Consider the following 14,720-nt stretch of genomic DNA (forward strand, 5'->3'; position numbering starts at 1 on the left):
CTTGTCCTAGTGGTTTCTATCCCATTTTCCGACATGATTTCCACCCTCACCAATCTCAGGACCTCTTGCAGGCCAAGATAAAGTATTATTTAAAAATCAGAAATTATTCATAAATAGTTCATTATTTCTTACTTAACCTTCCTGAGAGATTCATTAATAACCATATCAATATTACGTTGTTAGATTTCTGTAATTCACAGCCTTAATCAAAAGTAAAATCCCTATTCGTCATACTTTCTCCATCCTCTGACTGCACTTTTGTTTTTCCTCATCCTGACGTTCCTTTACTTTTTTCTTCTCTGGCTAATCATGGCGTAACAACAAAAGACAGAGCTCCATTATTGCATGTGTACGTCCCACAAGAAAGGAAATGAGAACGGGACAGAGGGTGGCCGTGGCCTGACACCGCACTATTAATCTTCCAGTAAAGCCTTGTCAGGGAGAAACGGACACAAATGGATCACTCCCATTAACTGGGAGCGTGTAGGTAAGGGCTTTAACAAGCGTTTACCAGAGTCCATTTTCTCACTAATGAAGAAGGGGAATACGCAACCGCCCAACCAAACCTGCCTGACTTCACTTTAAGTCGACATGGAAGAGAAAAATATGTGGGGGTATGGCTGAAAAGCCTGTGCATGTACGCTGACATATTTGATCAGACTTTAAAATGGTTCAGGCCTCACAGTTACCTGGCTAACCAAGCCAAACTCCAAGGTCAACAAAAAAGCATTTTGGCCATGCAGATTTCCCCCAAAAATTGACATGATCTTTATCTGTGCTTCTCACCATGATATGGAGTAATACAGGCAAATTAATCATGGCAGTAGGTAAAAATTTACTCCATGCAACCACCAACAAATCTTGTATTCTAAGCATCTTTTTACTGATGGCTATACAATTTCACACACTTTAAAACAAACGGTGCTGGATAACAGTTTAAGCAACCATAATCGGCAGCTTTTATTTAAAAAAAAAAATGATCTGGATAGCATAAGATCATGCGAGCTGATTGGAAGTACATTTGTTTCACTCACAGTTTGCCTCGTGATACTTTCTCTGATAAATGGCAGATTTCTGCTTAACTTCTGTCCATGCAACCATAATTTTGAATGTATATAATATATCTAATGCCTACCTCTAAAAGATTACAATATAATCAAAATGAAAACCATTCAGGTGTCATTGAGAATGTACCAAATAATTTTTGGTGATGAATGGAAAATTTGAAAAATTGTAGATAAACTAATAGTTAATTAAAGCAGACCAAATTAATATTAAGATAAGCAGAACAAGATGAAAAAGATAATAACAATAGTATACTAGTGGCTTTATGGCAATAAAGCAATGAAAACAGTTAGAAAATAATTAAATAGTGATTATTATAAAAGCCAAATCAACAATAAAATGTTGATCAATCGCAATGATATCAATTACAAAAGTTTCAAATATCAAGAGCCTTTGAAAATAGGTAATTTTGTTCATTTCCAATTGTATTATAAATGAGCAATGTTTTAACTTTTATAGTGTAAATATTCAGTTACAGGAAGATGCAATCATCACAGTAGTTTAATCGTTTAATCATTACAATATTAGAAAAAGTTGATTATTACTTTAATGGTATGATTCTAAAATAACATTGGTGAATCTTGTTGTTGTTGTTTTTTTTACTGATATAAATGCAAGGTGATTCCTTAACTAGTATGTTAAGTTTGGTACTGTACCTGAAATTGTTACTTTAACTCGAGCTTGTCTATTACGGTTCTCTCCCAAGGGAACCTAAAAGACGAGAGAAAGGTTTCACCTTCCTCATCTTTTCTAGCACCCCCTTACAAAGCCACACACATTCACACACACCAAACATTTTTAATTATATCTCCTCCCAAGTAGTGCGTCTCAGTAACCAAGGAGCTGACATTGATGCATGTGCTGATAAATCTGCAAACACTGGAAACAAGATTAACAAAGATTTTGAGAAGAGGGTGACAGCTAATTTTGCGCAATGGTCGGCTTCGCGTTCAAGAGTGATGTTTTTGATAGAGCGAGCCACGCCTGAGAATTCAAGGCAGTCAGGAAGGGTATGTGAAGGCAGTTTAGCACATTTGCACTTTTTAAATTGTTCTGGGTTTTTCACCCAATCTTTTATTTTCCTTTATCGCCTAACTTGTCTGTTTTACACTGCAGTGAGTTTTTTTCCCACAATAGCCCAAACTCACAAGTTGCATTACTTCAAGAAGCAGGGTGATAATTGTTTAAATGTAACTTGGTAATTGAAATGTTTTAAGTTTTACTTTTTTCATACAGCTTTGGATTACTCCCAAATTAATGCAAGTCTACTTTATGTTTTGTCCATTTCCTTCTTTCTATCTGTGGCAATGTATTCATCTCTTCATGTGTTTGTGTTTGGGCACAGTCGGTGCAATTTAATCAGCAGTGTGAACCAGGGAGTCTGTGACATGCCACTCTGGTGGCCCGGGTGTCTCTGAACCGGCTGTCAACCCACTGAGAAACAGATATCCACTCCTGAGAGAAACTTATCAGTCTACCTCATCACACGCACACCAGAGCAAGATAACAATCCTACTCCCACAGCTGATTTCTCATTTTTCCCCTCAAACCATCCCGTTGCCTGCTTTTTTTTTTATTCACCACTGCCAATTTCAAATCCATACAGTAGAAACAGCTTGCAGATCTTTTGTTCAGTTTTCTCCCCCACCTCACCTGCTTATAGTGACGTCTCACTCCTCAGAATTGATTGTGGGCCCCGTTTTCTTCATTTTCAGATGTCTTGACAGCTTCTTTCAGGTTTCTTTTGTCCATTCCTTCTTCTCTTTCTCTGTATGCATCTCGCACCCCCCCCCCCATCTGCTTTCGCTTGGGTTTGCTTCTATCACAACTTGATAATGAGGAATGCAGTGTGACCCTGACCTCCATTGGCCCTGCGACCACCTCCGACCCTTCTAGGCGACCTTCGGGCTCTGTTTTGACAGCTTGATTAATTACCTACAGTTATGATTTATGGGGAAAGTGCTATGTAAAAATAATAGACAACAGGTGGTCTTACAAAAAAAGATTTGAAAGAACCTTGTAGTGAGCTAGATGTAATAGCAATGGTGAAAAAAGAAAGTGACGATGTGTTTTTCAGCTGGGTTTCATGGTTAATTGCTTTCAACTGTTTTTGAAGCTTGAGTTGGGTTAATAGGAAAATATCTCCTAGTCCTAGCTTTTTTTAATAACTTACCATTGCATGGATTTGTCCACCTGGCTATGTAAGGAAAGGATGATGAAGGGGCTTCCAGAATACATGCGTACCTCCGTGTGTGCTGTGAAGCGTGAACCTAGCCATGTGGTAATGACACTTTTGAAAATGTGCTTGGACACACACACACACACATGCTAAGATATTCTGCACTACCTCTTTTTGTAGGTTGCATCCTGTGAAAATAAGCAGAGTAAATGACAGGATAGAGCAGACTCAGTGTTTACCCTTCATACTTCAAACACAGCTTGTGATTGGCTGTGGCAACCTCAAGGACCTGCGGTGCAGCTCCACTTAGAAAGAGGTCACTCTCTCTTGGATTGTGTGTGCGTGTCATTACAGTGTACTCATTCTGCGGATTATAGTATTTACACACTCGATGAAGAATCCCTCCAATGATAGAAATACACATTTAGAGTGATCAAAGTACTTGCCCGAGGATCCAATTTATAGGGCAAGTGACTATTTCTGGTAATCTTAAAAAAGCGTCATAAAGACATTTATATGAACAGTTTTCAATTATATTTTTAATCTATTTTTAATTCATATGTATTCTGAAGTAATCAAATATTAATAAAAATAAATATAAATGAATGAAAACAGATATATGCTTTGGTTACAGCCCCCAATAATGCTGTAAAGTTGATAAATCATCAATAAAATAACTTGACATTGACAAAAAAGTACATTAATTTAAACTGGGAGGACGTTTAGTGCCACCAACACCACTGGACTACAAAGAGACAACGAATGGTCGTAGACAACCGTCATAGCGGATTCGAAAATATAGTGCCAATGAGTTCAATGAATGCCCGGTATTCTACACATCTCACACAGCAACAGTCGTTGCTATCAGTAGGACCACCAGTTTTCTTCCTCTTGGGTCACAATAACAGTGCAAGGGTGAGGAGATTCCTCTTCGACCTTTGGCCTGAGCACGTCACTGCGTTTCTGTGATGTTCAATAAGATTAATACTGAGCCTCATTATTTATCAGTAACATTTCTATCACTGTCATGCTTACAAATTTGTTTCACTTGTTGATCAAACATTCTCTTTATTTTGAATTCATTTACTTGCTGGCCACCAATACAGGGTGTCCCCCGCCTCATGCCTGAAGGAAGCTGAGATAGGTTCCAGCACCACCTCGACCGCAGTGAGGATAGAACGGTTCTGAAAATGAACGAATGGATGAATATTATCTTATGCAATTATTACATACCGTATGGCACAATTTCAATGTGATGTGTAAATGATTACATTACCTTCAAAAGCCTACTAGATCTTCATGAGAAGAAGCTCTTTAGTTTAGCCTTCTCTTATATCTGTTTAATTGAAGCACATCTGAGCTTTGAGCATGGTTATTCCCACTTTCCTCCATTTTATTTTGGTTTTCTTTTTGTAGCTTCTCGGCCTCTTTTTTTCTACTCTCTGTCCTTGATTTATACATTGAATTGTTAGCAATAGGGCAGGGACACACCTATCATTCCATGATCTATATCTCTCGATGCTCTCATTAAAAATACATGTGTATGCTTAGGGGGAACAATATAGAATTATAAATCAAAATGCTTAAGGTGTCAGAATAAGCTTCTCTTGTTTTTATTTCCCCATAGCTTTGCAGCTATGGGGTCAGACGTCTTTCTATGTAAATTATTCGTGGCAATCACAGGTTTTTACTCTATCTCCTTTATTCTACTGATTACCGTAATATAATAATTTTCTCAAGAAACTTTTATCATTTTCTGCCAATGCTGGTGCTATGCATCCAATTTATTTGAACTGGGAGAGGCTGGCATCAAAAGATCGCTGACGAAGGTCCAAGTTCAAATGAATTGGATGTCTATTACTGTCAATGGCAGCATGTCAGTTAAATATGCAACTATTCAAGATCGCACCCATCCATTCTCTATCCAACTATCTATTCTATCTAGTCCCAGGACATGACAATATATCTGTGCATGCCCAAACATTGTTCATTTATGGGGTAAAAAGGTCTGGGTGGCATAACACGGTATAATGCGTGAGCATCACTGAGCTTTTATACTAACCAGACAATTGCCTTCATGTTATCGGACATTTTGCAACTATATGGCAAGACATTTCTGTACCATGTTAATTATAATGCACATCTATACCTTTGAAAGATACACCTAGAATTAAGATTGTATTTCTTTAAAAAAAATATTCACTTTCCTCATCTGTTTTAATTTCATTTGATCTTACATAGAAAATATGTTTCAAATTTCCACACAAACCCTGCAAAGCACGGTGTTAAAGAAGGCCATGGCGAACGACCACTGATTTGAAACAAATACATAAAAATGTCAAATCACTTTCAACAAAAATGCAATTCAAATAAATAATCCAAATGATTTTCTCTAAATTAGTCTTAAAACAGTTGGTCACCTTTAAAAGCAAAATAAACTTAAAAGAAACTGGACTCTTGTGTTAACAAGACTATACAACAGTTTTATTTGGCAACATAAAGCTTCTAAATTTCACATTTGTGAGTTTACATTCTGTGTTGCATCTTTGCCAAAGAGAAGCGAAAAAAAAAAAGCTTTGACAAATGACTCAGGTAACATTTACTTGCAGAATCGATAGCTCTGACAATTTCCACCTGGACGGTGATTAATGCTCCATCCACCCCCACAAGCCTCACAGCCTCCACCCCATGCCTGTGTCTCCCTAAAGTGTGGTACTGAGAGCAGATGAAGCAAGCACCAGAACTTTGTGTGTGTCACCTTCTGTTGTGTAGATTGTGTCAACGCAGGCGCTCTCTTAGTTGCCAGTGCCCTTGCAGTCACTTGTGAGAAAAAGACAAACCGAAACTGGCCCTTGCGCTCGTAATAAATGAGTTGCCGGAGTAGTTTTACGAGTGTCATTTTGACTTGTGTTTCTTCCCAACAAGGTGCTGAAAATAGAAAGGTCGGGAGTAGCGAGACAGGAAACAGAAAGAAAGAAATGTAAATGTGCTCATGAAAAGACGCTGATGCATCAGGGATCAGAAGCTGTGCTATTCTGTTCACTTCCTCCACCCCACTGTTCCACTTTGAACTCATTTATAAATATTCAGCTCCACATATAAACAATTTCTAAATGAGCAGAGGCATCCGTGCCAAGGTTAAAAACTGTGCTTCTTATTACCGATGCAACTACTCAACGGTGAGAGTCTAATTCCAACCTTAACTATTTGTGCTCATTAAGATCAAGAGAAAGTTCATCATTATCAGCTTTTCTCATTAACTTCCATAGGAGAGGAAACAATGAGTGTAGCCTTTGAACTTGAATTTAAAGGTAATTAAATTTAATCTAAATGTAGTGTGGTACACTATAATGAGGATAAGTGGGGTAGAAAATGGACAAAGCTGCCTTTTTTTTGGTTCATCTTTATTATTAAATACATAACAATGGCATTGCGTTCGCCTGGTTTATCTTTATTATTAAATACATAACAATAGAATTGTGTTCACCTGGTTTATCTTTATTATTAAATAGATAACAAACAATGGCATTGCATTCACCTGTGTTTAGATCAGTGGTTCTTAACCTGGGTACGATTAAAGCTTAGAGATTCGGTGACTCTGTGTCATGTGTCAGAATAGCTTTGCGGTAAAATAACCCGTAAATGATGATAAATGTGACACTTCAAGCAAAAAACTCATCTAAAATCAGGCTACCCGCCCACCAATTCAGGGTGTCCCCTGCCTCTGGCTTGAAGTCAGCTGGGATAGGCATCAGCACCCACCGTGACCCTTGTGAGAATTAAGAGGTTCAGAAAATGAGATCAGGCTACCCAACATGTTTTGGGGACATGGGAGGAAACCAGAATACCTGGAGTAAACCCATGCAAGTCTGGGGAGACCATGCAAATGCCACACAGTGAGGACCGACCTGAGATCGAACCCACGACCCCAGAAACTGTGGGACGGACACGCTGACCACTCATCCCTGGGCCACCCAATTTTAATCTTGTTCAAGTACAAAATGTTCTTCATAATTCGATTTAAGTCTTGAAATATTGCAAATTTTCTATCTGAATATTACAGTTTATGATGTTTTGACAGATAATTTCCTGCAGCATACCTGACCATCGCCCAAGGCACGTCAGTGTGCCGCGGCAGAGTGGTTGGGAAACATTGAAGTTGTTATGTTCGTGGGCAGAGGACCCCGAAGCAGGCGCAAAGACAGCTTTGTTTGTGCAGATTTTTCTTTATTACAATGTACCAAGACAGAAAAGGCACAAGGGAAGCAGCGTAGGCAGGTCGGTGAACATGGTGTGGGGGTCAAGAGCCGTGAAATCTGTGGAACAATCCAAGACGATGGTGTCAGATCCTTGGGGAGAGAAATGTGGTCAGTGAACTGATAGAGACGATCAAATGATGTGGTCAAGCTCTAGTTGGCTTAAGTAGGTCAAGATGGTGATGAGTCACACCTGGTGTTGCCCGACCTGTCTTTTGCTGGACTTATGATAAGGTGACAGGCGCATCCACCCACCTGTCTAGCCATGGGCCTGACAGAAGTATGGGAATTAAATAATTGGAAACAAGCAATTTGAGATTCTACGCTATTTATTTACTAATTTCATCAGACGCAGTTTCTGGGTATGATGACAATTAGGCTTTTGTCGAGTCAATGGTGATGACAAAGCCTATGTACGATTGTTATTATTTTTTTTGCGTTCCTAATATTGGGAATGTGCGCATATGGTAATGCAAGTGTTGTGATTTATTTTGCTGATATGCGTTGTTCTTGTAATATATATTCCTTTTGTTTTCTGATCAGCCTTTCTCCTTTACCAGTTTATGTGAAACCTTATTATTAAATATTGGGTGGTGCTTAGGTGCTCCTTGACATGTCTCGTCCGGGCATTCATATTCATTCTTACTTTATATTTTGTCCTGAGAGGTTGTTGTCAGTCACTTCTCGTATCCTCTTACATCACCCCTAAGATCCACACTTCTCTTCTTCACCCCCGTGGTACAGTAAAGTACTCCAGTGCCCCCTTTTCTTTGAGAAACATAACAGGGTCTTGAGGAGTGCAGTGTTTGGTATGAAAAAAGGGGGCACCGTGACTAAATCTGACAGTACTGTGCAATCTGTGTGGTATGTCAGTTAAAAAAGGGAATGGAGGGAAAAGAAGGAACATTGATTGGGTGAAGAAAAAAAAACTTGTCGACAGTCATGGTCACATGAAGCCGGGTGGCCCTGCTAGAAAGGAAAAGCTTATACAGGATTGGTTCTTATTAGTTCTGGTATTATTTAACTGTCTTGCCCATTGACGTTATTGCTTGCAAATTATACGGCAATCCTGCCCCTAAACTCGCCCCCGTAGACCCCCCACCCCCAAATTCTGTTTTTTCTTTTTTTTGTCATTCATTTTGTCTGGTTCAGGTCTCTCCTTCCAGTCCTTATTCTACTGGCATGCCCTGCCGATTGACCCTTTCCCCATTGTCAGTCAAGTCTCAGCATAGAATCAGGGCCGTCATACTACGGAAACAAGAAAGTGAAAAATGCCACGGAAAGCTAAACAAAGAAAAACCTCTGTTAGTAGTGTCCGCCAACTAAAGACAACGGACACCCACAAACTCTGTTCTGTACATTAAGACAAATGCATTAAGGGGCTACTATACCATGACTATTCACGCAGTTTAAAATTTCCCAGCTGTCCTCATCTGCGACACCTATCTGACATGCTTTGTACCTGTCAAGTACTGTCCTTTTAGCCCCCTGCTCACGGTATGGGAGCCCTCACATCAAAGCTACTAATCTAAGCTCCACTCGCACAGATGAAACGTCTTTGTTACTCTGGTCGCATTTATACACATTTTAGTTTCAGCTCCATTGGTGAAAGTACAGGCGCTGCTGTATTAAAAAGTGCATCTTATTTACCTACTCTTATGTTCGCAGCATCACACAAAGACGCAGATGTTAAATTATTCGCTGACAGCAATCTACACACATTAATTTAGGGCTGGGCAAGCTCGGCGCCTCAAATTATATATTTTTTAATATTGGCCTGATCTGGTTTTTCTTTTCATTTATTCAATTCATACAATTCTACATGAACATTAACCTAACAATATCTTGAAAAATACATGTATTTGGTATTTTTTTATTTAGTGTTATTTTCTGTGTGGTTAAATTGACAGTTTTCTTACCTTGGAAATATTAGATAAGAGGACTGTTCAAAATCTGCCAAAGCAGTCAGTTTGCATTTTCATGTGCCTCTAATTTTCTTTTCTATCACTACAGTAAAGGTGTTTCCGTAGTTTCAGTTTTTTTTTGTGGCAAAATAGCGAAATAACTGTGTGGTTAATGTAGAATTACTTTTAGCACCACTCCGTTTCGTCTAATTTCCCTGAGTAAAAAGAACTGGAAGCAAAAACAATTTGTGGTTTCGATGGTTGTTGCGGGTAAAAAATATCCAACTTAAGGTCACCCGTAACGTTCTCTGTTAAAACAACCTTATGTTTTATGCATTCCAAAAGATCTCTGTACAATAAAAAAAATTGAAAGATTCCCATTGAGATCAGATTGCATCATGACGGAAAGTAAAGATCTTTCCTCAGTGATGAGGGGACAAGCTGGTTTCCGTAGCAGCCACGGCCTTTGTTTTGCTTTCTGATGCGGGACAAGCCGACAAAAGAGCGCTAAGGAGCATCCAGGGCAGGGTGATTGAGGTCGGGATTCCCTCCCATTGCGAGGTCGGGGTTACCCTCTTGACCGCTGGCCCCGGGGCAGAGACTCAGTGTGGTGGTGGCACTGGGGCACATACGGGGCATGGGAAGAGGCTGAGTTTGCAGAAAAGACAAGACGAAACGAACCCCAACGCCAATTGACTGTGTGTGTTTTCTTTAGGACAGTGCCGATGTGTGTTTTAGCACAATGGCAACGCGACCCCAAATGGTTAAAATGCGTGCGAAGGAGATTTAGTCGTATAAGAAGCGGGATGACCCAAGGTTTGCTGCACACATTTGTTTGAGATCGAGACTTTGACAGCACATCACAACACAAAGATCAGATTTAGACACACTTTGTATCCTTGGGCTAAGAAATAACAGTTAGCACAAAACACAAATGGCCAAATGACCTCACTTTTCAAGGATTTAACTCTCACCAAATAAGGATTGAACTTTTAACCTTGTGAGAGAGATTGCCTGGCATGTGGGTCTTGTTTTTTAACATTGTTTTCTGAAAATTCAAATGTTAGACCTAAATATCTTCTCAAAGAAGGGTTGGAGTCAATTTTTCATAAAAGATGCAATGAGACCAAGCTGCAATGCATCTGTCAGCTTCAGTGACATTAATGTAAACATCTCATTGTCATTTAATGATGGACTCTGACCCAGAAGTGCACATGATGGCGATGGCCCTGGAGGTGTCAACAACACAGCAATGTACTTCTGGGTGATTGCACAACTGAAAGGGTTAGTATTAGCTCACTTAGGTGCGTTAGCCAAACCAAAGCAAAGGCTATAGGCCGGAAGCTACACGATCCACGGCCCACTTGAGGTTACCATCAGAATGCTGAGGGGCGGGCAGGGTTATTGATGAGCGAAGGGCCAGGGTTAGGGAAGAGTAGGCTCACCCTTCTTGTAGGCCATTTAAGGTTAGCCACCAAACACGTGGATCTGTTTGGTTGGACTATTAACTTTTGCCCTAGGAAAAACAGGATTAGTGGAAAACAGGAACAAAGAGATGTAATGGCTTTTGAGGTCAGTCTCTCCCTCAAACATTCCCACTTCAGGTCCTCATTTTTTCTACTGTTGTAACATCTGCATTATTCTGAAAATATTTCCTCCTGCAATTTTGACTTGTTATTAGTGTCACTCTGCCTGTCTAAGAGCAAATAGATGAACCTTCTTTTTTTCTCACATAAAGAAATTATAGGGAGTACCAATTCATACAAAATTTCACCAAATTGTCAAAATCTGTATTTAATCAAATTGTTATGTCAATTTCTTTTTTTTTTTATGAATTGATCCCATCAGCTATGTTATCGGGCTGCCACCAGTGGGCAGTGCCACAAATCTGGTGTGGATCCACTTCAATTTCATGCATGTATATCTCCTTCCCCTCCCTATTCAAGCCCGTTCTTATTTTCATCTGGTCATCCATCTGCCGGCATTTGTGCTCAGGTGCCTTGAATGCTGTCTGTGTGCAAATTTCTGTAATATCGGTGGCTCAAATATAATCATATTATCCCTGTAACCTCGCTTGATTCACAAAAACAGTTGAAAATGCATATTGACCAATATAGTCACTTCCTTAAATTAGGCTATCTGTTTTCCAATTATATATATTTTTTGCATCAGAGATTTTCTGGACAATTTCTAAAGATGAAATTATTCCATTCCAATTGTGAATTATGCCAATACTAAAATTAGCATATAAAGCAATATTTTATTGAAAGTGTATTATCATGTCCAGTAAAAGATACATTGATTTGAAAAGAAGTGAGAATCATACTAATTTCATAATCTAAATAAGTGGAAATGTGTCATGATGGTGTTGTCAACACACCGCAGGTGCTAAGGGAATGGGTGTGTGGCCATTTTGATGGCGGTGTGCACATAAGGGACACAGAGGGAGGACAAGCAAGCTGCGTTAACACTTATTAAGGAAGAGAAGATGTGTGTGATGTCTTGAGAAGGAAGTGAGGAAGCTGAGAGATGCCACCTTCCTTAATTCCCTCTCACATCCCCTAAAGGTATTTCTCTGTATCTCCCATTCTCCTTGGTAGGTGTTGTCAGTGTGTAAACTACAATGTGTGTGTTTGTGCGTTTGGGTCTGCTGGGGGTTGTGTGTGTTCACATTTCTCAATATCAGTTGTTTGTGAGCCACCAAAGTGAAACGAGATCTATTTCCTGCCATGCTCTCTGAGTGCTCTTGACAATAAACACAGTTAATTAAAAATCTTAACAAAGTTGAAAATTTAGGGCAAGGGCTCCAAAAGGAATGTATGTGTGTGTGTGTGTGTGTGTGTGTGTGTGTGTATATATATATATATATATATATATATATATATATATATATATATATATATATATATATATATATATATATATATATATATATATATATATTATTATTATTTTTTTTTTTTTCTAGAAGACATTTAAACAAAAAGTCGTGTGTGTGTGCGTGTATGTATTTGAAGCAACTTAGACTCTGTTGAGTGATGCTGGAATCGATTGAGTTTGATATTAAGTGACATGTGCCCTTTGGAGTCACTAAGTGCTGTCCACTGACTGAAAGTACGACTCTTAGAGTTATTTAGCTGACTTTTACCTACAACAATGTTTGTGCTCTCTTTGATTTGAATTCCATTAAGATATCACAGTTTTTGTCTAACCTACAGATAGAAACCATTGTATATTACTGCTTTTTATCCTGTGATACAAACGTAGAACAAGTCAGACAAAATACAGCAATACAGCAAACTCTCCAGTGACAAGTGAAATCAATACTGACAGAACATTCTGAATTACATATACTGAGTCTTTTTATACTCCCTTTTTGAAATAATTCACATTTATTCCACAAATCGATGGGCTTGTCATTTTTGTCTCTCTCTATAAAAAGACATCCTTTAGAATATTATTTTTTTATTCATGTTTTGTTTATTTTGCATTATGGCACTCTTTCCATATTTAGAGGGATGTAGACCGATTCAGTAAATGCCAAACAAACCGACCAAAGATTTATACAAGGGCACGATTGATAGAAAAGATCCTGTGGATTTAATGTGCATTGTCTTGTGTTGTCTTTTCTCTGTTTTAGGAGGGATTTAGTGTGATAGTGCTAAACCCAAACGAGAACCACCTGGAGGTGGAAAAATCGTCCAAGTCTTCCACATCCTCGACGACCGAACACCTTGACGAACCTGTGGAAAAGAAGGAACGCAAAGACGACAAAGAGAACAAGAAGAGGCGAGAATTCTACGAAAAGTACCGCAACCCACAGAAGGAGATGGAAACTGAGTGGATTCCCATACGGGTATGTATTATTATTATTTTTTTTGGGGGGGGGGGGGGGGGGGTGAGTTTGGGATTGCCAAGGTGTCAGGGATCAATGATGGATTGGAGGATAGGTGATGGTTTGAGGGCACTGAAAAAGGTTAGAAAATCATCGGGATGGTGTCTGGGAGGGACAAAGATGGGTGAGGGAGTGGGAGGTGTCCATCAAAGAAGGCAAGGGAGGAAATGTTAAGTGCCTCGGAGGAAGGGAGGATGGGAAGCAGAAGGAGAAAGAGAGGCTCTTGTGTGGTCAGCCTGTGTGTGAAGAGGTTGGCCGGGCTCCAGTCGCCTCTCAGTGAGCAAGTGTTGACCACATGGCTACCTCCTTCTCGCCCTCTTTTTTCTCTTTCCCTCTCGCGCGCTTCCTCTTCATGATGATAGCGGGGCCGGGCAGTCTTTGTTGACCACTGGGATTATTATCTCTCCGACACACATTTTGCAACTGCTGCAAAATTCTTATCATGTGACTCCGACTGCATGCAAACACACATTAGCAGATGTGCATACACACACTTGTGCGGAGCACTCTTTGGTCAAACAAAGGAAGTTGCCTTGCCCTTTGAATCAATGTTTTTAAATGAACAAATGAATGAATGACCAGGGGATTTATTAGGGGGTTCATCAAAAAATGGCAGTGCAAAATGGTGGAAGTCAAGGCAGTTCTTCATCTTTCAGCGCCGAAGAAGGAATCTACAATAAAGGGAGAATGGCCGCACCAAATATCATATAGACAGTGCCTCGATGATTTCATCTTTTTGTTGCAAGTGAATTTTGTCCATTTTTTTTGTCACAATTGAAAATGCCTCCTAAATATTGACGTTCTTTGATATGCTAATGGAGTAGCTCGTCATTGCGCCATGAATGAATCTACACTGTGCCATGGTGTTCTTTTGTACATAATTCAGCTGGTACGAACCTTTTTAATGTTAATGGGCTCTGCCGTGCTGTTAAAAGTGACACAGGGAAGTGAAAGCTTTTTCCCTTTGGAGATGTATGCGTTTCATGGCGATCTGTATGCTGCAAATATATGAAAATGAATTCTCGTGAGGTGAAGAGGTCTGAGATGTAGCGGCTGGTCTCTCCACCCAGGTTACAGTGCTGCACATTGCAGTGACCAATCCGCCGCTTTCCTTGGCCAACAGCTAGCACGTGCTGTTGTTCACCGCCCAAAGTTTGCATCTTCCAAGGTGCGAAACTGCAAATTCCAGTCTGGGTGAAAACACCCATCTCCGAGGAATAAAAAAATGAACCAACGTTATGATGGATTTACATCGTAAATACGGCCGTGAAGCTGGCATGACAATAGGAAATCCGCACACTGCATGAAGCCACTGAGAAGGAGACTGATGATGAAGTACTCGCTGCCAGTGAATTTGGCAATCGTCTTGACAGTGTCATGACAACAACAACAGCAATATTTGTCCAAGAAAAATACATCTG

General features: G+C 39.7%; 1 protein-coding gene across 1 annotated transcript in view; it reads left to right on the forward strand.

Moving 5' to 3' along the window:
* LOC144195846 (cotranscriptional regulator ARB2A homolog) overlaps positions 1-14,720 on the forward strand; it is a 124,548-nt gene that overhangs the window by 35,229 nt on the left and 74,599 nt on the right. Inside the window, exon 7 of the mRNA XM_077715700.1 lies at positions 13,045-13,260. Within this exon, the coding sequence (XP_077571826.1) occupies positions 13,045-13,260 (216 nt within the window). The remainder of the gene's footprint in view (positions 1-13,044; positions 13,261-14,720) is intronic.

The sequence above is a fragment of the Stigmatopora nigra genome, chromosome 4 (assembly GCF_051989575.1).
Source record: "Stigmatopora nigra isolate UIUO_SnigA chromosome 4, RoL_Snig_1.1, whole genome shotgun sequence".
NCBI lineage: Eukaryota > Metazoa > Chordata > Actinopteri > Syngnathiformes > Syngnathidae > Stigmatopora > Stigmatopora nigra.